The sequence below is a fragment of the Tympanuchus pallidicinctus genome, unplaced genomic scaffold, assembly GCF_026119805.1.
Source record: "Tympanuchus pallidicinctus isolate F22 unplaced genomic scaffold, pur_lepc_1.0 scaffold17, whole genome shotgun sequence".
In the NCBI taxonomy this organism is placed as follows: domain Eukaryota; kingdom Metazoa; phylum Chordata; class Aves; order Galliformes; family Phasianidae; genus Tympanuchus; species Tympanuchus pallidicinctus.
In genome coordinates this window covers 12,677,198-12,702,308 of record NW_026294690.1, presented here as the reverse complement: position 1 = coordinate 12,702,308, position 25,111 = coordinate 12,677,198, and the positions used below count along the sequence as shown (strand labels likewise).

Sequence of the window (25,111 nt, the reverse complement as noted above, 5' to 3'; positions counted from 1 at the left end):
TCAATAAGTCTGGGTGATGCCCTGCATGTTAACGATGCTACACGTTATTTGAGCTACCGCAAATCACCTTTAAGATATTGCCTAAACACTGAAGCAGTGATTATGATTCATGTAGGTGGACATAATAATGTTTCAGGGAAAGGGCACACTTCCTCTTCATTCTCATTTTCCAAATTAAGTTTTGCTCAGACTTTCAAGAAGTGCTGCAAGAAGGAAGACGTAAAATTAGGGCACTGCCAAGGGACGATGAGATCCTGGTGTCCTACCAGATATCTAAATAGCAACAGCATCTGAAGCAGTTAGCCACTGAAAATACCAGAGCCAGTTATGGGCAGGGAAGACGGGGGAAAAAAGAGTTTCTAGGGTAGTCAGAAGTGAATTCTATTATTTCAGAACCACACAAAAAGGGGCATATTTGTGTCAAATATTCAGTGACTTTGACTGTGTTTCACTGATTTATGCTGCATTTAGCTCATTTGGGCTCTGTGAATAGCAAGTTAATGATTGCTTTTATGAAGCTCACCAAGAATTGCTATCAAAAATCTTGCAAAAGCAAAGCCACAATTACTATTTCTGTTTGTTTCATTGAAGAGCAAATCTCTGCATACATAAGCTAGTAGCAAGTATAAAGACATTCACACACAAATAACACCCATCTATAAAAGTTAAGCGCTACACATATTTTTCAACAGCCTTAATATTAGAAAAGAGAAACAAAACTGCTTCCCAGAAAAAGACCTGTAAACTTTTGATGTTTACGCCACGTACTTCTGAAAACACCATTAGCTTCATACTTGCTCCCAAGCAGCTAATTATCTTTAAAAATCTAGCCCTATACTGCTAACGCTCATGAGTGATCGAGGTATCAACATCACTCACCATTAGGAAGATAATTTTAATGATGAAAGCATTGCTAAAAGTTACTTTTAAATTCATTTTTACTTTGATTTCTTTAGAGATGATTTGTTTGAGTACCTGAGATACAGTAACTAATCACTGATGGTTTTCTTTGCAAATCATAAAATAGATTTATAGGCACTCCCTGCAGGAACAAGAATTCCATCACCTCCTCCTGAATTTCTGAGCTATCGAATATTTGATGAGTGCTTAGGGAATCAGTATTGTGTCTTTTCACAGCAGTAATCAAAGAATGAAGTATTCTCTGCTGTAATGAATCTACCACAGGCCCAAAAGATGAATATTTTAAACGCAAAAGCAATATGTTTGTTTTGAACACATTTAAGTTTGGCTTTAATAAAGCAATAGTGAAGTGTGCAATGAATTATATTGCTAGATGGTTAAAACTGGGCTGTGCAATATTTCTGAATGCATTTAATCCAAGTAACTATTCATTTTAAATGTGACTTATAAATATATATTACACGAATGTGTATGAATGGATGATTCAGGAAACAGAGAGATTTGTGCCTTCCCTTCCACTCCTGGCTTGCTTCAAAACCAGCTCGGCCTGACAATTAATTGAGGTCTGGAGCGAGAATATTATTAAGAATGAGCTGAACCTCACTGGGCTGAAATTACGCACCCACATGAACTATTCAAGGTAGGAACTGTTAAATCAAGACTGACGTGTCCTGCTGGCTCCTCAACCTGTCCTGGCGGATGGGTGGGCCTTGCCAATGAGTCCCATCACTGCAGTGTTGCCGCCTCTGCGAATCCTGAAGCCTTTAGTAAAGACAAAGAGGATGCTGCTGGCTGCAAACAATGGATAGGAAATTATGAGCCTTCCACCAGCACCGGTTGCACCTTGAGATGCACCAAGTAACCCCAACACTGACAGGTCCAGTTCTGCCAAGGAGGCCGAGAGAAGTCATGGGCTAACCTTACTTCGCTCCAAAGCACTCTGATCTTTGCTTAAAAAACACAAACAAGTTTTCTTTAACAATAACAACAACAAAAAAACCAACACACACAGGAGGTTTTTGGCTTCCACTGCTGCTTTGTATTTTGATATTTTGATTCCCTCTTCTTGCACTACAGTGAGGGCTTTCCATGACAATTGTCGCTTTAAGGAAAAGTCACTTTTTCCACAGATTCCCTGGCCCTCAGTGAAGAATGTTTATGGTCTGAATGACTGCTATACCTCCTGGCATCAGCAGAATGGAGCTCCTTCTTTCCATTTCAGCTTGTTCCAGCTGAACAGCTTTTAAAATAATTCGACCAAAAAGAGATGACAGGTGCCTAAGTCACTTTGCTACTCTGTCACATTCCTGTGGACTTGTGGCCTCTCTGAGAATGAGAGGTTCCTCAGAGGTAGAGTATAGAGCATAGAGCATGGTCAAGGGTTTCTCCACTTGCTTTTTGTGTTTTGCACAGTGAGGCACTTCATCTTGTCCCAAATAATGAGCTACAGAACAGATTCTGCAAGAATTTTCAGTGGAGCTAAATCATCTGCTTCTTCGTTATTTGTTGCATGTACAGTGTTCCCTAGCACCCTGCTTGAAGTGATGCTATGGTCAGAAAAGGGTCCACATATCTTTGGAGCCTTCTTCTCCATACGCCTTTTCACTTTAAAACATGCACGCCAGTGCAAAAATCAGCTTTCAGAACCCAGTTAGAGATTTCTGACTAGCAAAACATTTGCAAATTGAAAATACCAGCGGCAGAATCCCCACAGCGATTTCATGTGACACCATCTGAGCGTCTGCCCACAGCAAACTACTGAGATGTGCGTTTACAGCAGTTTGGAAATGCAAGCATTGTTTCCCAGTTTTAGCTAGTAATGTTCTTCATTTGTCAGGTCAACTGACCTGCAGCATGGCATCAAAAAGAGAATTTATCAACAGAATTTATAATGAAAGCAAAGAGAAAAGCACATATGCGATTATCAGCAATTACGGCATAATTCCAAGTGCTTCAATTATCCAAGTTCAGAACCAATGTACTTTACCTGGAAATTGCCCTTGAAACAGTGAATTCAAAATGGAAAATTCTTATATAGTCTAAGTTAAATTATTTAAAAACCAGGAAAGAGGGTTCTTAATTATTTAATGTTTCACCAATAATTATACAGCTCAGTATAATGTTCACTCACTGGAGAACCTGATTTTCAAGGGAACATTTGTGAACATCAGTCAAACAAAACACGCATGCCAGACCCTGAATTCAGTCAGTGCAATGCACATTCATTCCAACACAGCATTAACATATTAGTCAAAATCCAAGTCTTGACTCAATGGCAAACCTAGCCAATAATTTCTACATTAAAATGTTTACACAGAAAAGCACCTGCAATTCAGTGTTCCAATATATTTTTAAAAACAAACAAACAAACAAAAACAACACAACCAAAACAGTGTGCCTTGTATTACTATATTTCTTAAATGTTGTGTTCTAAATAACTGAGTTAGAGATGGGGCTATAGACATGGAAAACAGCAGACTATGAAAATAGTCCTCAGAAAGTTAAAACTGTTTATCAAAATAAGGACGTGGACATCTTAAGGATATTTGCTTCAACAGTTCTGAGAGCCAGTTTCAAAAGGCAGTTTTGAAATTAGTTGCCTGAAATACTGGCTTATTTTGTGCCATGGGGAGTAAGGCTAAAGGAACACCAGGTATTTCTGAACAAAACAGCCAACAAAACCCCGAGCTGTGGGTCACCATCGCAGAGCTCCTCAGTCTAACACTGTATAGATCTGCAAAGCATTACCACCATCAATTAATAATCCTAAGCACAAAATCTTCACTTCCATGGGACAAGCTCTGGCCTTACGATGGGCAGCTCCCACATTGAGTACCCCACACCTCTCATGGGCCAGAAAATACACAAGCCCTTTGAGCATGAGGGCTCTGGGCTCTACAAATCTTCCCAGGCAGCCTTCTGTCTCAGAGCAGAGCTACCCAGGAGGAACATCTGATACAGACAGGTTTAATGGCACACTGCTGATCTATCACTTCAAGCCAGAGGCAAGGAACTGAAAAAAAAAAAAAAAAGGAAGAAAACCATTTCCTTTCAGCCACAAACTGACTTGTTGCTGGGTCACTTTGCCAAGGATTTACCTTACTCCCATCACTCTGGAAGAGAACAGTCTTTTTATCAGTAATGGCTTCAGATTTCATGGCTCCTGGAGCAGTGGAGCCCAGCTGCACCATCATCAGGACTTTACAGCCCAATGTCCTGTAGCCTGCAGGGCTAGAAATGATGAAAAGTATAGATTTCTGGTTCTCTCAGGGGACCAACACACCCGGTTGTGGTCTCAAGGAGTCTGAGCTCTCTTGCAATCAAAGATTTTTTTTTTTAAAAAACAGAATTACAGACTGTTTGAGGGTATTTTTAGTGAATTCAATGGCTCCCTCTAAACTGTACAAAGTGGGATGCTTGATAACGCAGCGCCTGGCTTTGCGGGGGGGGAATACAAAACAGTCCCACTTGTTGTTAAGATCCTTGAAAAACTGTTTTTTTTTGGCAGAAATGTCACATGTAGACTAGGAAACATTGTGACATGGGGCAGCATTTCATGCAGCCTAGGTGAAGCATATTTGGGCAGTGAATTGCAATTAAATTCAGGCAATCAAATTTAGACACACTATGCTGGAACGTGTATTGCATACCGTGACATAGCACTTGCTCCTTCTGACACCATACACACACAGCATCTCTTCATCATGACATAAATCACATAACAGTGACTTTGGTTGTTCTATTTCTAAACTGTTGTCACGTCAGGCCAAATTGAATTTGCCCAACCCTTCCGCCAGCACATCACCATTAACAAGTCTGGGGACGCATCCTGCTATGCCACTGTAAATTATCACAGCTCCACCAACTGCACTCTAACATGAAACGCCACAGAAGCGCTCAGAAATCAGCAGTGATGAATTTAACGTGCTAGCTACTTCCACTAGCCTGATGTCAGCAGAGTTGCAGCAATGTATGCAACACGAGGATTCGCCCTTTTATCCTTATCAAAGCTTTTGATCAAAGGCAGTGGCATAAAAAAAAAAGACAACCTTATTTAATTTAAGCAGTACAGTCACACCTGTCACTCTAACATCATAGAGAAAGGAGGTATTTACATATGGGTACTTGCATGTTCTTTTTAATCTAACTTCACAGACATAACAGTAAGATCATTTTCTCCCACAGTAAGAGCTAGTGTGAAACCTCACAAAGGACTGATGTTTTCCCTTGCTCTTCCCTCCCTCATCTTCTCTCCTTTGAAAAAGCAACACCTTGAATTACTTCAAAATCTTCGTTAGCTACTTATTAATTTGGGAAGCTTGACATAGAATCATCAGAGTTGGAAAGACCACCAAGATCACCTAGTCCAACTGTCAGCCCATGCCTGTGACTGCTCTATGTCACGCAGTGCCACATCCACCCTTTTCTTGAGCACCTCTGCCACTTCCCTAGGCAGCCTGCTCCAATTCCTCACCGCTCTTCCTGAGAAGAAATTTCTCCTAAGTTTAGTGATACAGAGTTGCTCCAACTCACTCCATTCAGCTCGCCCTCATGCCAGTGTAAGGACAAACCCTATTCCTGATCAAACCTGACCCAACCCCATGCTGCTGAACCACCAGGTGACCTGACCTGCCCTCCACCGTGATCAGCAGGCTGCACCCTGAACCAACAGATGAGCTCCCTGAGCATTCATGTTTTTGAGGATGCATTTCAAAATAGGGAATGCGTAAATCCACTCATTTGGAAACCAGGTCTCCTCAAGAACTTGTTACTATGACAATTTAGAAGAAGCTGCTGCAGACGAGACAGATGAAACGTATTGATTAATTTTCTCCCAAGCTATGTTTGAATTTTAAGTTTTCTCTACGCAGAATCAGTTCACAGCAGTTTGTTAGTATTCTGGGGACCTGAGCAATGTGCTTCAGCAGTGAAGGAAGTTCCATGATAAATGTGTTCTCAATCTGCATCTCCAAAGCGGCTATAAAATCGGAACAATTGATGCAAAATTCTTCATTACATTTCTAAATATGCTTATTTACATTTTAAATCACACATAGACAATATGAAATATTTTTCACTTAGACAGGTAGGAACAGGAAAACAGATGCATCCATTAAACCTGAAACAATTCAATGAATTAAACAGTACTTGGTGAAAGCTTTGGTTTATGGATATAACCCTTGTTTAAACTTACTTGAAAAAACACGGCCATGGCTCCTACTTCCCTGTTTTCTAGAACTGCTGTTCCAAAACTGTCAAAGTCATCGGGATTGTAGAAATAAATCTGCATCTGTAAAAATTAAAAACAATAACAAAATTACGTCAGTGTTGATTCATCCAGCTTTCAAGTGAGGTAGTGCATATAGGCTGTACATACAGCCAGTGTTATGAAACGGAGATAGAGGAATTCTGCTGAACAATATTGTTTAACTAGCATCTTGATTAATAGCACAGCCGCCCTACTGGGACAGTAACCAGGGAACAGAGTCAACGCAATGCATTTTAATAACAAACCAAAGGATAAACAGTATGGCCAGTCAGTTTGGATGGCAAACTTTGTGCTTTTTTTGCCAGGATCTCTTCATTTCTTTTTTTTTTCCAGTGCAGGCTCATCTCCTGTTCCGTTAAATGTGCTAGACATTTTTATCTCAAAAACCATAGAGAATTTTTGAAAACGATTTCAGTGTTTAGAGATATTCCTTTACTCCTAAAGCAATTTGTAAGATAAAAGTGTGCCTCTGTAGCAATGCATTTTCATGAGCTTCTGATATTCAGGACTATCAGTTTGGGTCAGAATTCTTTCTGACTTCATTTTATGGCTTCTACTTCCAAAGCTTTAGTGCACAACAAGAAGTATAAGCGAGACAAAAATGGATATTCTGATGGCATTTTGGACAAATAACAAATTGCACTGTTCAGGGCAATTTTCACATCGTTACTGGGTGATGAGGAACAGTCCCACAGTGCAGCCGAATGCAGCTATAGGTCTGCTTGGACTGCCCATGTCTCCTGGCACTTTGCTTGGCATCTCTCTCTCCTGTAAGTCTGTATGCAAGGAAACCCACTGATGGAATCAGCTGGGGCTTTTCTCAGATGGCAAAGCATGAGAAATCCTGCCTTCTTCAAATATACTTTTTCCAGATCTTGTGTATGGCCAGATGAGACGATATCCTTTCATTTCTCCCAAATGTGGGCCCACTCATTTTTACTGATTCACAGGCTTCCAGCCCTGTATACTCTCTGTAATGTACAATACTGGCAAAGCACCTATATATCTAATAAAACATCACCATACAGAGAGAAGGACAAGATGAAGATGGGTCTCTTCTGAGCTGGAGGTACTTTTGCAACACGAGGATAAAATAAGACCACACTCCAAACTGCTCACAAAAAAAGGAAAAAAAAAGGAAAAAAATCATCTGGCACTCACTCTAGCTTCATAAAACTGGAAAGCAATTTTCTCCCCCTACTTCGGCCTCCCTATTCCCAGCACACTCGCAGCACACTGGGATGCTGGCAATATCTCACAAAGTTGGTGCTGCCTCCAGGTCCGAACTCGTGCTTTGAACACACGCAGGCTGAGGTGCCACTGATCACTGATGCAGAAATTACAAACAGTTTGTTTCAGGTGGGATTGCTCAGACTTCAATTAAGTCAGTGCAGACAAAAGCTCACGAAACACTTGCAAATTACATTTTACTCCCCTTTAAAATAAAGCCTAAAATGAGGTATACCTGATATAAAATACCTCACTATATGGCCCTCATAGGAGCTTGTGAAGAAAAGTATCACAGAGTGAGTTCAGCATATGCCAAAGTCATTTTGGATCAATTTTGCTCACGGCATTTTAAGGAAATTAATTTTTACAATACACTTTTGGATAGCAGTGCAAAGGGCTTTGGTAAAAAAACGCTTAATTCAGATCGCTCGTCGCAGCAGTGCAATTTCAGAGACTAATCAAGAACCACACTCTGCCTTGATTACCAAACACACTGAAACATTTTCCCGCTGCTCCCTGGTGGTTTTCCAGGGAACATGGTTCCTCTCCTTGCATCCATCAAGTCAAGGGGAACTGTCTTGTATGAAAAATTATCGTCATCTGTCATACAGCAGCTTCCTTACTCGCTCATACAGCTAGAAGGAACATTCTAGGAGTGGAACCTCCCAGGAATTGCTTTTACAGAATTTGCACACGCACACACACTGCAAAAACAATGTTAAGAAGATGAAAAAGTTACATCCTCAAAGCTGCACGACTCAAGCTGCTCAAGAAGCCACACCTGGACACCTCAGCATTAGTATTATGACAATTTTCTGATTATGTAATCCCATGTTCTCTTCCATAACACAGTCTCATCTGTTTTCCCACAATTCACAATAAAACACAAATGTACTAAAGATTTCTGTTCTTTTTTACATAATATCTATAATCTTACATGCATTTATAGGTAGACACTTTGTTTAGTATTTTCCATGGATGGCACAATATTCTTTAAGTACAAATCAGGAATAAGACAGTTAGCCATAAAATTAATTTCACTGCATACTTAAGTGGCCTAAACATGCTGGAAAATTTTCATTATAACTCCTTATTATATAATTAGTATATACAATGTATGGTGCACTTTGCATATAAATGACTTGTACTGTCTCTGCCTGGTACATTCAAAGCAGTAATACACAATACAACAAAGGAGCATTCAAGCTAATGAAAATTTGGATCTTATTATGATACGTTATTTGTGAAATTCATAATGGAGAATCATTCAAGCTTGCACATCCAACCTGAATCCTGCCGCTGCCTGACTTCAGCACTGTAAGCCACTGTTTCACACATTTCTCTGTATGATTTCACACAGCTTCTAATGTCCAAAATTTAAAAAAAATCTTCTTCAACAGCTCTGAATCCCTCAGCCACGGAAAGCCTGCAATGCCTTTCTAGTTTCTTTAGCTTGACACTAACTGCAATCACAGCGCTCTGCTCCTCACTTCTTTGCTGTCAGTGCTCCAAATCACCTTCCAGTGGCACAGGTCCCAGGGGGCACAAGAGCCCTGTTCTCTATAGCACAATATATTACATTTATCAGCCTTTCACATCTAGACCAGCTACAGCTAACAAGGCCAGGAAAGGCTTACATGGGCTTTCTTAATCGCAGCAATGCAGCAAGCATATACCTTGTGAAGATCTATTACAAAAAAAAAAAGGAAGAGCTCAAACAACCCTAAAATTTCAGTGTTGTGATAAGGCTAAGCTGAAAGAGATCTGTGTGAGGCACATAAAGGTGCTTTTCTTGCAGGATGACTCTCACCATCCCGAAATTCTACTGACGACGACTGCAGTTACAGAGCTTCACCAAGTCAAAGGGAGGGCAACGCTTGCTTCTAATGGAAAAACTTCATGCTTTGACACTCTTCACACTCTGAAAGAGTAGAATTGTTTTCACTCAAACTTGAGAGAGATTCGCTGTACAGCTGAGATTAAGCCTGAAAAAATTTCACTGAAGGAGAAAATCTTCAGAATGTCACAAGTGCCTTAAAACAGAGGATTAGCAAAAAAACCCTCACTGCCATAACCCAGGAGATAATTGTAGTCATCCTACAAAACCACATCTTGTTTTCTACTCTTTTCTATCCAGAAATATGCCCAGCTGTTACTGTTTCCAAGCACTGCAGGCGTTTTTCCAGGCAACAACTCTTCTACAAAGAAATGTAGCACACACATCCAACACCTGAATTGTTTCCCAGCCCTGAGCACATTGCCTCCATGCTCTTACTGCCCACCTGCAGTCCTGCACTGTGCCATAGGGCAGCAGTTCTCTCCTGCTCGGGTCAGCTTACTTCTGCACAAACACCTTTCTTCAAATACATTCGTCCAAACTGCAGCTATTCCGCAATAAAATTTGGGCTCCACTTTGAGGTTATTGGATTTTGACTCAGAACTGGTTTGCTATCACTCTGGTCTTACAAAGACCGGCTGTCCAAAATGCACACGTGCATTATGAAAATCAGTGTCCATCAGAGATCAGTTCTGATTTTAAGTGCAATTGCCTCTGAATAACTCAATGCTCTCTACGAAACATCGCTAGCTTGCAAAAATGGAGCACACATCACATGAACAACCTCTACCCACCACCTGTCCACAAATAAACTGTTCTGAGCTCTGTTTGGGTGCTCCTTCCCTGCTTGGCAGGATGGGCATGTAGACAGACACCACCATGCCTCTTATTGCCCCATTACAAAGGCAGAAAGTTTATATTCCGATACAGACCATCATGGCTCAACTCATTCAGCACTTACGAGAGAAAAGCCACAAAGAGCATTTGATAGATCCCAAAAGACGTGCATGAGTTCAAAGCAATTCTAGGAGACGGGAAAGCAAGCAAGTGAATTTTCCATAGACAGATGCCAAGTATTTTAAAAATAAATAATTGAGACTTTTAAATTGGGCTGCTATCACCCTGTGCAACCTCCCACGGCAGATTTCTCTTTAGATTAAAAAATGAACAAAGGCTCATTGTGCTGTCACAGATGTGGAGTACAGAATATTCAATAGGATCAGGAATTCTGGTGGAAGGAAAAAGATCATCAGAATTAACTTTCTGCTCATTTCCTTCCAGCAATCCAAAGGCTACCATGCAATTTAAAGGGGAAAAAAAAGAAAAGAAAAAAAAAAGAAAAAAAAAGGTTTGATAGGCCAGCCAATTTCTTGATGAATCAGGCAGCAAGACACAGAGACAACAGCAGTGTGTTTAGAGACAGAGTAATTTCACACAAGCAAAGTGCACAGGCATAAGCAGGTACACTGCAAATCCATGCAGAGTGCTGAAGCAAACAACGTGAAGTCTTTCCTCTAAACAAAGGGGTTCTACAATGAATATACGAGCTCTTAGTAGCTCTACTCCTTGTATTCTAAGAATAAATTATTCTTGGCCACTTACACAGCTGGGTTTAAAACCTCTCAAAAAATAAAATTTAAAAAAATCCACCAAAATCCGTGCTAACATTATGAATCATACATGAATTTTCTTAACTGAAAGCCCGTATGTAACTTATGTCTGCTTCAGACATGTGCACAGGGAACTAGACGATGTGATCCATTTGACTGGAATAAAAACTTTCTACAGACATAACGTAATCTTCACTGCAGCAGTGAACATTCCGAGTTACTGTCCTGCAGTCGGTGTGTCTGCTGGACAGTGAGATGGGAGCAATCGAGTCTGACGTTTGGCTTCTCATTATATTCTCTTAAAAAATAACAATTAAAAAAGCAACAAAAAAACCCCAATTAATCATTTATAACATATTCTAAATCTGCTTAGAAAAGACAGAGGGGAGAAGGGAAAGAGAATCGTGATGTTTTCCATTTCTCCTACCAGAGTCTGATGTAATAAAATAGAGTACGCTGCATTCTTTCTAAAAGATAAAGCTGAACAGGAGAAGATAATGGCATGTTTTTCCTGCCTAGTCTATTATTCATCAGTGAATTTTTAACTACAGTTAGGCAGGTACAGAGATGTATTTTGAATGTCATAACTTAGTATTTTACAGAGTCTAAAAGGGTGCTGGGTAGATTGCAAAACAAAGAGTCAGACGAGGTCCCTGCCCTAAAATAATTATGACTTGATAATGAAGACAATGCTGGGCTGAGAAAACGAAAGGAATTAAAACAACAGGAAGAGCAAAGATCACATGAGTGAAATAACAATTCAACTCAATTTACATGTTCACATGCCTTAGAAGCATGAGAAATTTACATTTAGTCTTTTTCTTTTAACGTTAAGCATTAATTATTGCTTCATTGTTGTCTAGAAACAACACAACGGGTGCATCTATGCTATGGATAAAGGTGAGGCTGAGGAATTTCCTAGCCCTTGTCACCTGTTACCCCACGTGCTGCCCCCAGCACTGGGCAGGTCCCACAGCAGCCCCATAGGGAGAGCAGAGCAGCGCTAGCAGGACTGCCATGTGCTTAAATGCACGGCTGGATGGGGGCCATATGACTCAGTATCCAGCGTGCTAAGCCCTGAATGTTAAGAGAGAATTACCTTGGCAAGCCAGAAACTTCCCCGATGTCTCCTTCCAGAAATAAATACCCCTCAGGCCTGCTTCTGTCCCAAACAAGAAAATCCACTCTTATGTGTATACAGAGTCATTACACAGTGAAGGCATACTTGATGCTAACAAGATGTATGTTGCATTCATTTGTATTTCCATAATATGAAAATAACGGTTTCAGTGTTTATGCTTTCCATAAGATGAAACTTTTTTGCAATTGCTTTGTACTCTGAGTAACAGCCATATGATTCACCATGAAATGAAGTCTGGAAAATCGTTTTGGATAAATGGAACTATAAATTCAATAGAATTTCCATGACAACATAGATTGCAACACTCTGCCACAAGTAAAATGTTATAAATCATTCAAAACCAACAAGAAATCAGCAGTAAGTCGTCTCTTTCACAACACACAGGACCCCAGAATTACAGAGCTGTGGTTATTACCTCACCACGCAGTGCCTCTCATTGCTGCTCCTCTGCCTTGAAACAAGCATTTCATATCTGACCTCTTTCCAAACACAAGAAATCATAACACTAACACTTTAATGCCGATATAAACAAGAACTGAAGCATAATGAGCATAATTGAAACTTTCCTCCTTCTCTCATGTCCTAAAAACATTTTAAAAATCTTCATCCTGTGGCAAGTATTCCTGTGCATCCAAATACATCCCACTTCCTCGCTAGACTCAGAAAATTTAGGGGATTCCTTTTCTGGATGAGGGCACAACGGAGTGCTCAGTTTGTAAAAAGGATGCCAATTGCACATCCTAGGGATGGAAGGAAACCAATAAAATTATGTAAACGCACACACACAAAAAAGGGATAAAAGATTACACCACACAGTGCTGCTCATTCTTGCACCTCCTAGTGAGGTCTTGACATGTGGCATTTTTAAGCTCAAAGGCCTGGAACCGAGTGAATCCCAGATGACCCTCACTGCGATTTACCAACACTATGGCTGTGAGAAAGCCTTCAAAATAGAAAGCTGCTTCCCTCCCGAAAAGTTTAAGCAGCTCTTAAAATCAAATGAGAGACAAATAGCTCAATATTCTGATCTTTGGGGAGAAGTTTGAATATCTCCAACTAACCAGGTCTTTCCATACCTTGGAAGGAGCAGTAATCAGCAAGTCCTTGGATTGTTCAAGGCTCATTTTCTCACGCTCCCGGAGTCTCTGCTATCTTGGATAAATCACTGCCCATTTCTAGGACAGTCTGGAGGAAGAAAACTGGGGCTGTTGTTTGTTTGCTTGATCTTGCAGTAAGGGAGGGTCAGGCACCTCATGGAGACGGAGAATTGCCTCTTCAAAGCAACATCAACACCAATAGCTCATTCAAGCTGGGTAGTAGGAACAATTTCTTCTCCAAAAGAGCAGTGAGGCACTGGCACAGGCTGCCTAGGGAGATGGTGGAGTCATTGCTGCTGGAGGTGTTGAAGAACTGTGGAGATGTGGCACTGAGGGATGTGGTCAGTGAGCACGGTGGGATAGGTTGGGGTTGGACTTGGTGATTCCAGAGGTCTTTTCCAACTGGAATGATTCTGTGGTTCTGTGATATCTGATGCTGACATTGCTGGCACTTAGACCAGACATTTACTGCAGAAAGCTGCAGCCATGTACCCCTGGGCCTCTTCCCAGGCTATGGACACAAGCTTGGGTCTTGCACTGGTCTTTAAATTCACTGCTGCATTCTGACTCTGCTGGAGACTTTTGGATTTATTTATTATTTCTGAGTCTCACCCACAGTAGCTTTGGTCCAGACCCAACACGAATATGGCATATTTCCACTGGGATGATGAGTGTGTGTGCACAGCAACGTGCAATGCAGAGACTCTGCTTTCAGGGAGAAACAACTTTACTTTCTAAAGCTGTCCAAGTGGAAAAATTAGAAGCAGTACTTAACTGCTGGCGGGAGCAAAAAACTGAAACAAGCAATTTAGGAAGTGGCTACACACCAAATGCCACAGCAACTGAAAACAAACAGGATGGGCTGACTGAACAGAACAGCTCTGAACTCAGCCCAGCACTGACTGGGCTACAGAATTCTTCATCCATTTCCCCTGGTCTTTCTGTAAAGAGAACTACTGAAAAAAAGAGTTTCAGGCTCCAAAATACCCAGGTTGTCCATACTTCAGCTTTTCTTTAAGGAAACCATTTACTTTCTTAAACATAAATAAGCGTTGCCTGAATGGACAGAACTGCTGGGATTTTCTTGCAGAAACACTCTGGTGCTCTTCGGGGAAAAGAAAGGAGCTGCACTTTAAAAATAAACCCCACAAAAGCACACTCTTCCTAGCATGTGTGATTAATACAATTTCATATACCATTCACTTTAAGAGATGCAGTGGCACAAGTATTCATTCCTCTGAGAGCTTATATGTTCGTGCAGATTATTCCTCTTGCACTGCGGAATTCAGAACGTCCTGTGTGGTTTATTTGATCTTGGTTTTGTTTTCTTATTTATTTTTTATTTAAACGGGAAAAGGAGAGCTCTTCCACGAGGCTTGATGATCTTCAAAATGCCTCAGAACAAATTCTGAGATATTTATAGTTTTGTTGCATCTCTGGATTCAAAGCCACGCAGCAGATGGGGCACATTTTCAGAAGCATTTTGCTGGGCGAAAGGCCATTCCTCTCAAAGGGGATGTGAAGTCCTCTGGCTGTGCACTTGCAGAGTTATTTTTGTTTATGAACTGCAAACTGTATGGGCAACCACTGCACAACTAGCCCATGACAAGTGCTTACTTGCAGGGCTTCATAACAGAGGGTAAAAATAAAACCTGTATTTTGCAGAACATGCATCTATTTAAGGCAGCATCATAATCTACAAGATGGCTTTCCTCTGACAAAGCAAGCAGGGTGCTCAGCACCAGAGGTCTCAGAGCAGACTTGCAGATTCCTGGAGCAAGATGGAGCAGCCCTGCTGCTGGGGCAGCACACACTCAATTTAAACATCACAGGGATTGTTTCCAATGCAACTGCTTAACTGGGGTGTTTTACTTCAGGTCTCTCAAAGAGGCATGATATGCAAGGAGTGAATAAACTACAGCCTTCCCAAAATCACGTCTCAAACTGAAATTCTGCCCTCCCCTGGGCTTCCTACCCGACTGCCTAAATGTCTCTTGGAAAACTTTGCATTTAGCATTTCTGTATGCACAGTCCCAAGTTTTTGGTATGCTGTGTAGCTTTTCTGACCCTTTTGTTTCACTTGAGCCGAAAGTGAAGTCTGCACCCATCTGAACTGCAGTGTCAAGAAACTAGGAAAACTTTCTGACCCTGTACACATGCACACATGCCAGGCCATTGGCCTCAGATCATTAAGGACATGATTCCATACTGAGGGCAGCAAACCAAAAATAAGAGGACTTCAACAAAGCAAGAAGCAAAATATCCAAGCAAGCAGCAAAATTGACAGAAAGGCTAAAGCTCTAGAAATTGCATAACCTTTTTAACTTAAAGCCTTGTCCACTGCCACATCTGCAAACCCATTTGCGAACACATTCTTTGCTAAATGTCAAAGTTATTCTTCCATGCCCACGAAGCAGAAACACAAATCTAACCCTCATCCTCTCTCACGCTTGCACACTGGTACCTGCCTGCAGATGCCAGCTTGAGACTCCCCTGGCGCCTCTGAACCTGCTGCTCCCTTGGCATCAACTTCTGCAATATAAATAAAACAACCTTTTGCTTTAACTCTTCACATTTTTTAAGGCCCACTGATCTTGAAAGAAAAGCACTTCAAACTTCTTCAGACTCCTGATGAACACAGCAGTGCCACCCAATCGGTATTGAGTCCAAATTTTTCAGACTTTGCTTCAGTAGAGGTTTCACTGTATTCTTCGTGGGAGGTGTGCACAGTTGTGTCTCTGCTCAGCCAGGCTCTGTGTCAGCTTTGTCCCTTCCTTCTCCACTTCGTTTTCATGATAAACAGGAGTAAAAAGCTGGGTCACATTTCCATCCTGGTTCACACATGACCAGAAAGCACATCTTATGCTACAGCATCTCACACTGGAACAGTTACACGATATGGACAGAGAGTTCTGGTTTTCAGTATTACAGCTGTTGACTTTTCTCCACATTCGAGGATTTTTTGGCTCCAGAAGTGCCCAACCACATCCATTCTTGGTCATGCTGTTGCTGTCTCCCCCAGCCCAGAAGGTTGGTTTGTGCCTGCAACCATGCACAGAATCTAGAAATGCAAAATGGTGCACCTTTCCCCTGATACAAAACACAGAAGTGTTCCCCTCACTGGTGGGGCAGAGGTGGGCAGGAAGAGCACTGCCTGTGCCAGAAACACACACCTGTACAGGTGTATCCAGCACATTAACTTCTGGCATTGTTCTGTTGCAGCATGAAATGCCTCCATGTTACCTCTGAAATACAGGAATTGCACATGTGAAGTCTATATCATAAATCTGATAACTAACCTGCATAACTAATTTCCCTTCTGGCAGCAGGCATAGGTTGGAATAAATACTCTATTCAATACTCACTGTGAGAAGACTCCTAAATACTCTATTCAATACTCACTGTGAGAAGACTCCTATATTTCATGTTTACTTTAGGCAAGTATAAAAAGTGAGAGACAAAGGGCCTCAAAGAGTCAAATTCCTTGCAGTTTCAACAGAGTGCCCTGAATAATACATAAAGCAGCTATGCTCTTATCCCTAAAACCACAGGTGTGAACCAGATGTCATGCTTATCTTCTCTTGAGATTACAGCAAACAATTGCACGCCTCCAGAATATAAAGTAAGTTTTGGATCAAGAAAGCCTGAAATATATTAAAAGTGTGGCACTGAAGTTAAAAATTCAGATATTAACCTATAAATCACTAATTCATTTAAAAGTCTGTTTATAACATTATGTTCTGTGAAAGTTATACTTCTTTTATTTAACCTTTTTGTAACAAAGTGTATTATGAATGACAAATCTGAGATAACACTACTTGCATAAATCTCAGTCTTGGTCAACAAGCTACTGCCAAACATTGCTCAAATATAACACAAAAGCTCAAAACACCAGAATTAAATTTAAAGCTTTGATTTAAATTTAAACTTTCCTACTACTGCAATAAAAGTTAAGAAGGAGAGCATATACAGCACTCAAATACTGAAAGGAGATTAAATCCAGAAGGCATCTCAGAGAATACTGTACTGTGAACTATGCAGCAACAAAACAAGGGGCAAACAGAGCTCTGACCACGCATCCTCGATCACAACCAACCACCCAGCTGTGCACAGTCAGAGAGGACATTCCAAAATGCCCAGTTTTAAGAAAACAACTGTTTGCTCACCAACTAATGAAAGTCACTGATTCTGTTTGAACCTGGGGGCATTTCAAAAAGAGAACAATAGAGTCTGCCTCACCAGATGCACAAAATACACACAGCATGGGGCATGTTCTGAAGGCCAGATCCTAAGCTGAGTCCAGGCGACATTTGTGGACTCTGGTATCAATGCCTCAAGAAGCAGAAGGTGAGGCTCTGCAGCCTCTGATAGGTGGCTCAAGTCCCACTGCAATTTTTGTTGTTTTTTCCTCTTCCATCCTAGCTAGCTTTCTTTAAATCAGCACGCCTGGTTTCCTTCCACAGCATCCCCTGTCACACACACTCCAAATGCTGTCAGCATCTAATGCTAATGCTTCCCTAAGAGAAGTCTTCCAGGTCAATTTATGACAGAAATATTACAGGTTCATAATTAAAGCCTAGATAAGAAAATCCTATGTTTACTCAATAATCCTCATATTCACCTAATAAAATTATGCATCTTGCTTTCACAGCTGTAGAGAAAAGGTGGTGAATATGATCTGAATCCAACAGCTGTAATGTCATGTACTTGATCTTGAGGGAATTGAACTACCCTGTTCTCATGATATCCATCAGTGACCCACTGCCTCATTTCACCCTCCAGCAGCAGAGCCCACAAGTCAAGGGGAAGAGGCATCCAATATTTTGGCTCACTCAGGTTAGCAAAATAGAGTTAAATAGAGCCATAGGCTAAGACATTAACATGACCCTCTCTTTATGTAACACTGAACAGAGAAACAGAGAGTTGAGACTCAGATTCCACAGCAACACCTAGTAATTAAAACATCTTTACAACCTTTCGTTAAAAATATAGGATATACACACATATATATCCATCATATAAAGATATATAGACAACTGGCAACAGTATGGAAAACAAAGAATTACAAGCATAAACAGTAAGTCTTTGACTTTCATCATGTGCCCTATCCCCTTCTCTGTTAATGAAAGAGTTTTTATAATAAGGACAATCTTTAGAAGACGTTAAATGTAGTGACAACTATTCTTCAGAAAAACAGGCAAGATTATCAAAAACTAGTCCTGGACTCCAGTCCTCATTTCTGCAGATAAAACGTAACAGCAGAAAAGAAAGAAATGCACAGTCAGATAACACAGCTCCTGTGACTGCTACCTGCAACTTCATTACTGTGGAAAACAGGCACAGAAAGCTGTTATCAGCCACTACAACACCTGGCAAGCTCCTGCCAGGTGGCACTGGGCACAGCTCTTCCCTGCCTCGCTGGTCATGGGATCACAGCAGTGCTGTGCAAGGGAGTGTGTCGGAGCTCACATGCCAGACTGGTTTTAAACAGAAGGAAGGAAGAGATAAGAAAAGAAATAAGTGGAGGAAGAAAAGGACAGACAAAGAGGAGACAGAATCCATATTTCTCAACCTAAAGGGCTGTTGAAGATTTAGGTGATGTCTAAGTAGGCTGTGATGGCTTCTCATGCTGCTGCTCTGAGCAGATCAAACCACATTCAGGATTATGACTGTCTTCCCAGGTTGGTCAGTCAGCCATAGGTACCAAAAATAAAGATTTTTTTCTGTTGCTCTTATTATTTTTACAATAATTTCTAATATTTCTATTTGTCATTTTGCTACTGCTAAGCACTGAACACTAAGCACTGAGTTCAGAGAACTATCTCTAAGGGATCCAGGAACACTTCCCTGAGTGCCATTAACTAATCTAATGTTCATTACTAAACTTTATACGCACGATGACATTATATGCACACAGAGTCTTCTTTTTAACCTAGCTAAACTAGAAAATGACTTGCATGATACTGCTGTGCGTGTGTGTCTGCATACAACATGTCGGTCCCCTATAATAACTATAGAGCACATTTAGCAGCTTCATCAAAACTTGATTCTCACTGGAGTTCTCAAAAATTTTCCGTCCATCCATCCATCCATCCATCCATCCATCCATCCATCCATCCATCCATCCATCCATCCATCCTTCCAAGCTCTTTTGCAATTAAGTGGCCAAGAAGGAGAGAGACCCTATTAAATTCACTGCTGTGAATCAAATATTGAAGACTCTCCCTGTCTTCTTCACAAAGCACTTCATCATCAAGGCTAGCAGGGGCAGCAGACATTCCAGCAGCTGTCCTGTTCCCTCCAAACTCAGTTTTCTTGACGTGAAGGACATACCAGGTCATACAACGTACCTGCTTTATTTTGCTTGCTGGGATCCGTATCAGAAGACACACGTTCCCATGAGTCACTGAGAAAATACCCACATTTGGATCTACGTGCACACAGTATTAATGGAAACCCACCCTTCTGTTAAATATTGTAATATGGAAACTTTAATCATAAACCCTCTTACTATTTAAATACTTCAGGCGCTGTAGACATTTATACAACTAGCAGTAGATGAATTTTCAAATAGATACTTCTGAGTAATTATCCTCTTGAGACAGCACCAATTGCTAAATAATGCCTCAGTTTAATAGCACATAGCTCTTAAGAAATGAACAATTCTGGGGACTATTAAATCTCTCAGAAACCTAACAAAGATGGTGATAAATACCTTATACTCCATTTTAGTCCTTGTGTGGCTGAGGAATAGGCCATTTTTTCACACCTGTTAGCTGGACTTCAAAGACAGCTTCTTGAAAAATAAAGGGGTAGTCCCTCCTACTTGTTCTTATAAGGCAGAGTACGCAAATTTATTCTTCCAAACATTAGCAGAGGTTCCTTACGAGCAAAAGAATTCAGACTTACAGGGAAAGGTGTGAGAAAAACATAAATAACTGAGTGGGACAAGTAACACTGAGCAGGAACTCGTGGAAATGCTATATTTCCTGCGGATTAACTGATGAGGAATAATTGGTCTGTTCCTCCAGAATGTCCCTCTGTCATTCCGATGAATAATTGATGAGGAGAAAAAAAGAGTATGAAATCCCTACTCACACCACTGAATCAAGGCATGGCTGAGGAAAGAGTCTTCAGACAAACCTGTTTTATGTAACGCATAAAGCTCTAGAATATATCAGAAAAATGCAGATCTCTTATTCATATTAAATGTTGGCCTTTATTCATGTTCCCTGAAGACATTTTTCCTAAAACCCTGCCTGCTTGCATATTACTTACTGCTAATAAAACAACCCGGGGAAATAAATTTGCATTCTCTGCTCTCCAGAGGTCTGTGAACACAGCAATTCAGCATGTTGCTCCATCCAGGAGAAGGTTGCTTTTCCACAGTCAAAAGCAAAAATATAGAAGCAAAGGGCATGAAAATACTTGTCTTCTCATCCTGACATCATTTTACCTCTCACGGGCATTCAGAAATCTTTACAGATGACAGAGCTCTCCAAAGCAAACCATGTCAGATCATGTTTACTCTCATGCCAGGTTCATTCAGTGTCCCATCTTCATTTCAACAGTGGCCATCAATAATACATAGAAGACAAAACCTCATTATACAGGGAAGTTAAAATTACTCCAGTAAAGCTGATTTGTAGCAGCTGACTATCTGACCTCTAATATCAAGTAGTTTCATCATCGTTTGACAGTACGTCATGAAATGCTCCCCTACTTCATTCTCTTTTGAATGACGAATGAAAGTAAGAGGAATGATTTGATAACTTGGTGATCAAAAATTTTTCATTGTACTTTTTTCCTCGTTAGAAAAAGTTACATTAGAAAAGAGAAAGATTAATGCAGCAGACCCAGATTTTGAGCAATGACTGAGGGCTTTACATTAAAAAAAAAAAAAGAAAAAAAAAGCTCAAAAAGTAAGGACAGTGAAGAATTTAAAGGTATGCAATAAAACACAACATTTTAACATATATATTTGTCACTTTGGGTTCAGTCTGGCATAAATTTCCATTAGTACCTCAGTGGCAAGTCTGACTGAATACTAAATAAAGTTGTGTGGCGGTTCTTCCGAGCCCTGTTACGTGGAGGAAGATCTGAAATTCTTCATAAAAGCTTCCATCATGAACATTTCTTTGGTGGCCTGTACAGGAGTGGAGCTGGAGGGAATGGAGCACGCACCCAAGAGCACGCTCTGACAACACTATGTAATCATATGTCCTGGCACAAAATTTGGCATTGACCTTGACTTGTGAAGGTTTTCCTTTCAAATTATATCTTGCTGCAGCTTCTGTGGCTCAGTATGTTATCAAGAGAAACAGAAGCAGCAGCTCTCTGCATCCTCCTACCCTCAAGTGAATTCAGATTCAAATAGTGAGTAAAACAAATTTCAGAGTCTTACACACAAGAGGCCACCATTGTGTCTCTGTGGCGGTGCCAAGACCAGCTGGAACGAAGCTCTGGTGCACTCAGACACAACCTGTACAGATAATCTCCTTCCAACCCTGTCTTCCGATACAGCGACTTCATTATTTTGATGTCTGGACCCACCATATGAAGTTTAAAACTTGGGATTTCCGTAGTTACAGGTTCCTCAGAGAGCCAAACTTCCATCTGTAGATGTTCAAAAGCTGGTAACACAAACAGCCTCCACACACACACAAAATCACACTAGCTTTACTATGTGATACCAAGTTTCATCTGCTAGACAAATGCAAGTGTTTATGGACACATAGAGAGTCTCTCCCCTATTAAGTTATCTCTCAGAATGCAAAACATTTGAACATGTACACCTAACAAGTGCCAGATGAAAGCAATGATTATAAACACATAGTATAACTAATAGACTTAGGTACACTTTCCTAATTGTATCATGTAGGTACTCCTTTTTTGCAACCGAACAGATAAAAGACCTTAAAACAGCACACTGCTTGACATAAATCAAACCTTAAAGTCAGATGCTGAGAACAGCTGGTGTGAGTGAAGGCTCACTGCAGGAAGCTCAGTTTGAACCCATCCATTCGAGTGATGTGATTCGTGGGCATGGCGGGGACGGGCTGGTGGTTGCACCAGGTGATCTTAGTGATCTCTACCAACCTCAGTGACTTTATGATTTGGAAACTATGCAGACCACAAACCTGGGACAGTCTTTGCTTGGGATTTATGGTCCCCAGCACTACAGACATAGAGACTGGTTCAAAAGACTTTAGAACTGCAGAAGCCGCCAAACCACTGGGCTTCTGCACTGTATTTGTGGCTTTGACAAAAGAACCACGAAAAAGAGGCAGGCATTACTTTGTGTGTTGGATTTTCTTTGGTTTAAACAGACATACAAACACATCTGGAGGTAGATAAAGAAGTCCTAACGCATAATTCTAAGAAACTACCTGAGTTGCCTTAAGTTAGATGACATTTCCTTCTCCTTCCTTCCACATCACGTCCCGATTACAGTCACAGACAGATCTGAGTTTGTAATCACTATTATCTTGCTCTTTTCCATGTTAACAGCAGCAAGGCATAAATAAGGATGAACTTTCCTCCACAGTAATAATGTCAGGCATTTGACTAAATCTGTGATATTAAGGATCTCACCCACTGTTAGATACTCCCTATCACACACGAATTTTGTCGTACCTCACCAAGAAATAGCAGTTATGTGCACAGGATTTTAAAAGCTTCTGAGCTTCCACATAAATAAACACACACACATACGCCCACAAGCTTAGGGAAACAATAGATGGTTTTTCAGCAGGATGCTGTGAAAAACTATGTTTATTTCTCCTTAAAAGTGTGAAATTACAATCACTGATTGTTAGACCACTATAGTCTAGTTATGAAACTACAAGAAATGTTAGCTGTTTGCAAACAAGTCTTAGATGCCTTCTGAAGGCCTTTGTGAATGCCTGAGCCAGAGAAGATGGAGGTCATGCAGAAATCCCATCTACCACAAGATCAAGTTGGTATGTTAACATCCTTGCTGCCATGCTGTTGATCTCAACTTCACAAAGAGCCACCAGAAAAGTTAACTACACAATTCTAAACCAATCACAGACCATGCTAAATCTGCGTGCCTGTTATTTTTGTTATTTTTACCTGCATTCTCACAGAATATTTCGTAGATTGGCATCTCTGTCACTCCAGGATTTAAAAACAAACGAACAACAAGACAGGCATTGATTTGTTTGACCAGACCTTATTTTCTCAGATTCCAAAATTCAGCTTTTCTAGGAGTTTTAATTAATAGAAGCAAGAACTGAAATGAAGTTGTCAGGTGATAGCAGAGGCTCTCTCTTTCCCTTCCCCAAGACTGATGTTATTCACTCAGGGGTCTACACAAGAACACCTAATCTAATCTGCTCAAACCTCTGCAAGACCTGGCAGCGTCTCAACTGGAAAATAGTTCTAAAATTAATAATAAGAAGACCTTTCAGTTTAATGCCTTGGCTATCACAGGTACATAGTGGTGCACTTTACACAAGTCACATGGATATGCTGGCGGCAGAAGAGGAACAAAGGCAAGAATTACAGTAGATTTGTCGCTACCACGCAATCACAGCTGCTTTAAATGCAGAGTTACATACCAGGCGGCCAATTTTATTTCACAATTCAATCTGGCTTTGTGAGGCCTGATCTCAGTCTTTGCTCATGAAAAATAATCTTAAGACAATTCAGTGGGAGCAAAGGTTTATTTTCTGCTCTATGTAGACAGATAAAAGGGAGTTGAGACTCAAGGGACTGTAAGAGTGAGGTCACAGGGCATCAATTCTGTTTCCCATCATTTCCTACTAAGTAGGAAGAAAAGACTGTACATATTAATTTGTTAAATTCCAATTAATTATAATTCAATTTGGCAAGCTTTAACACAGGAAAATTTCTTTCCTTTTTTACCTTGTAAGTTTTTAGAAGAATATTAGACCATATGATTGATGGAAGCTTCCAAGCTTTTAAGTATTGGATACTATAACATCTTCCTAAAATAAATTATTTCCCTGACGTGAAAATGTTAGCTTTAATGAAATGAAATAGCCTTAATTGGTTGTGATGGGAAGTAAACCCTGACATAAACATTGCATAAATAATTCAATCCTTCCATCTGGGGACTTCTTCCTGCATTGAAAGGAGTCTCAAAACTGAAATGCAAGACACTTCAGCAGCAACCAAAAAAACGTAGCCTTCTTCCAATACACTGCATCTAGAATGGAGAACATCTGCTCTTCTGGAGTTGAGTGCTTATTTTAAGATATGGTTTTACCAAGGTTTTCTGATTCAAGACTGGAATACTTCCTCCTAACACATGGTCTTCCTCAGAATAGGGCTCTGCTGAAACTGGATCTAACTTCAATACCTTTTATACATCTGTGGAAACTCACTTTTCCCATGCCATCCTAACCAGAATATATAAAACCTTTTTCTTTCTTTTCATATACACTGTACTGTGTGACCAAGGAAGCAACTGTATTACAGGATTACTGTATGTGTGTCCAATGCTCTTTTACTGTTTATTCATTTTAAGAGTTGTTCCCCTGGCCAGGAGCAGCTTTTACTGTAAGGATCTGAGGCCAACACCTATTTACGGCAAAGGCATTCTTGGTGGGTTCTACTGTTATAGCAGAAAATACATCTAATAACAAATTCTCTGCAGAATTCATACCATCCACTGTGTCCTGTACAAAAAAATGGGGTGCGGCGTGGAGGACATGGAAGCAGCGAAACAGCGAAACTTGCCTGCAGTATTTGACCTGATGCTGTAAAATTCACCACGGAGAATATAACTAACCATAGCCTCAGTGTGGAGGTCTTCCGGGTGTTCTGCAATTGAAGCCTAATAGAACATCACAAGTGACTTTGTTCTGATCACATCTCTCATTCAGGACAGCTGCTGACTTTGTGCGCCTGAAGGAAACGTGGACAGTTGTGCAAATTACTAAAACTGAAGCTTTTCTTTAAAGGTATTACGTGGGAAACATCAATATCCTCAGATGGGCGCAGTGCAGATGGCTGCCT

The 25,111-nt window shown here is 40.6% G+C and overlaps 1 protein-coding gene across 3 annotated transcripts in view; it reads right to left on the bottom strand.

Moving 5' to 3' along the window:
- The window catches only part of PTPRG (protein tyrosine phosphatase receptor type G), a 429,273-nt gene that overhangs the window by 122,440 nt on the left and 281,722 nt on the right, over window positions 1-25,111 (bottom strand). For all 3 annotated transcript variants that reach the window (XM_052678992.1, XM_052678993.1, XM_052678994.1), the window contains one exon: window positions 6,116-6,211. In XM_052678992.1, the coding sequence (XP_052534952.1) occupies window positions 6,116-6,211 (96 nt within the window). The remainder of the gene's footprint in view (window positions 1-6,115; window positions 6,212-25,111) is intronic.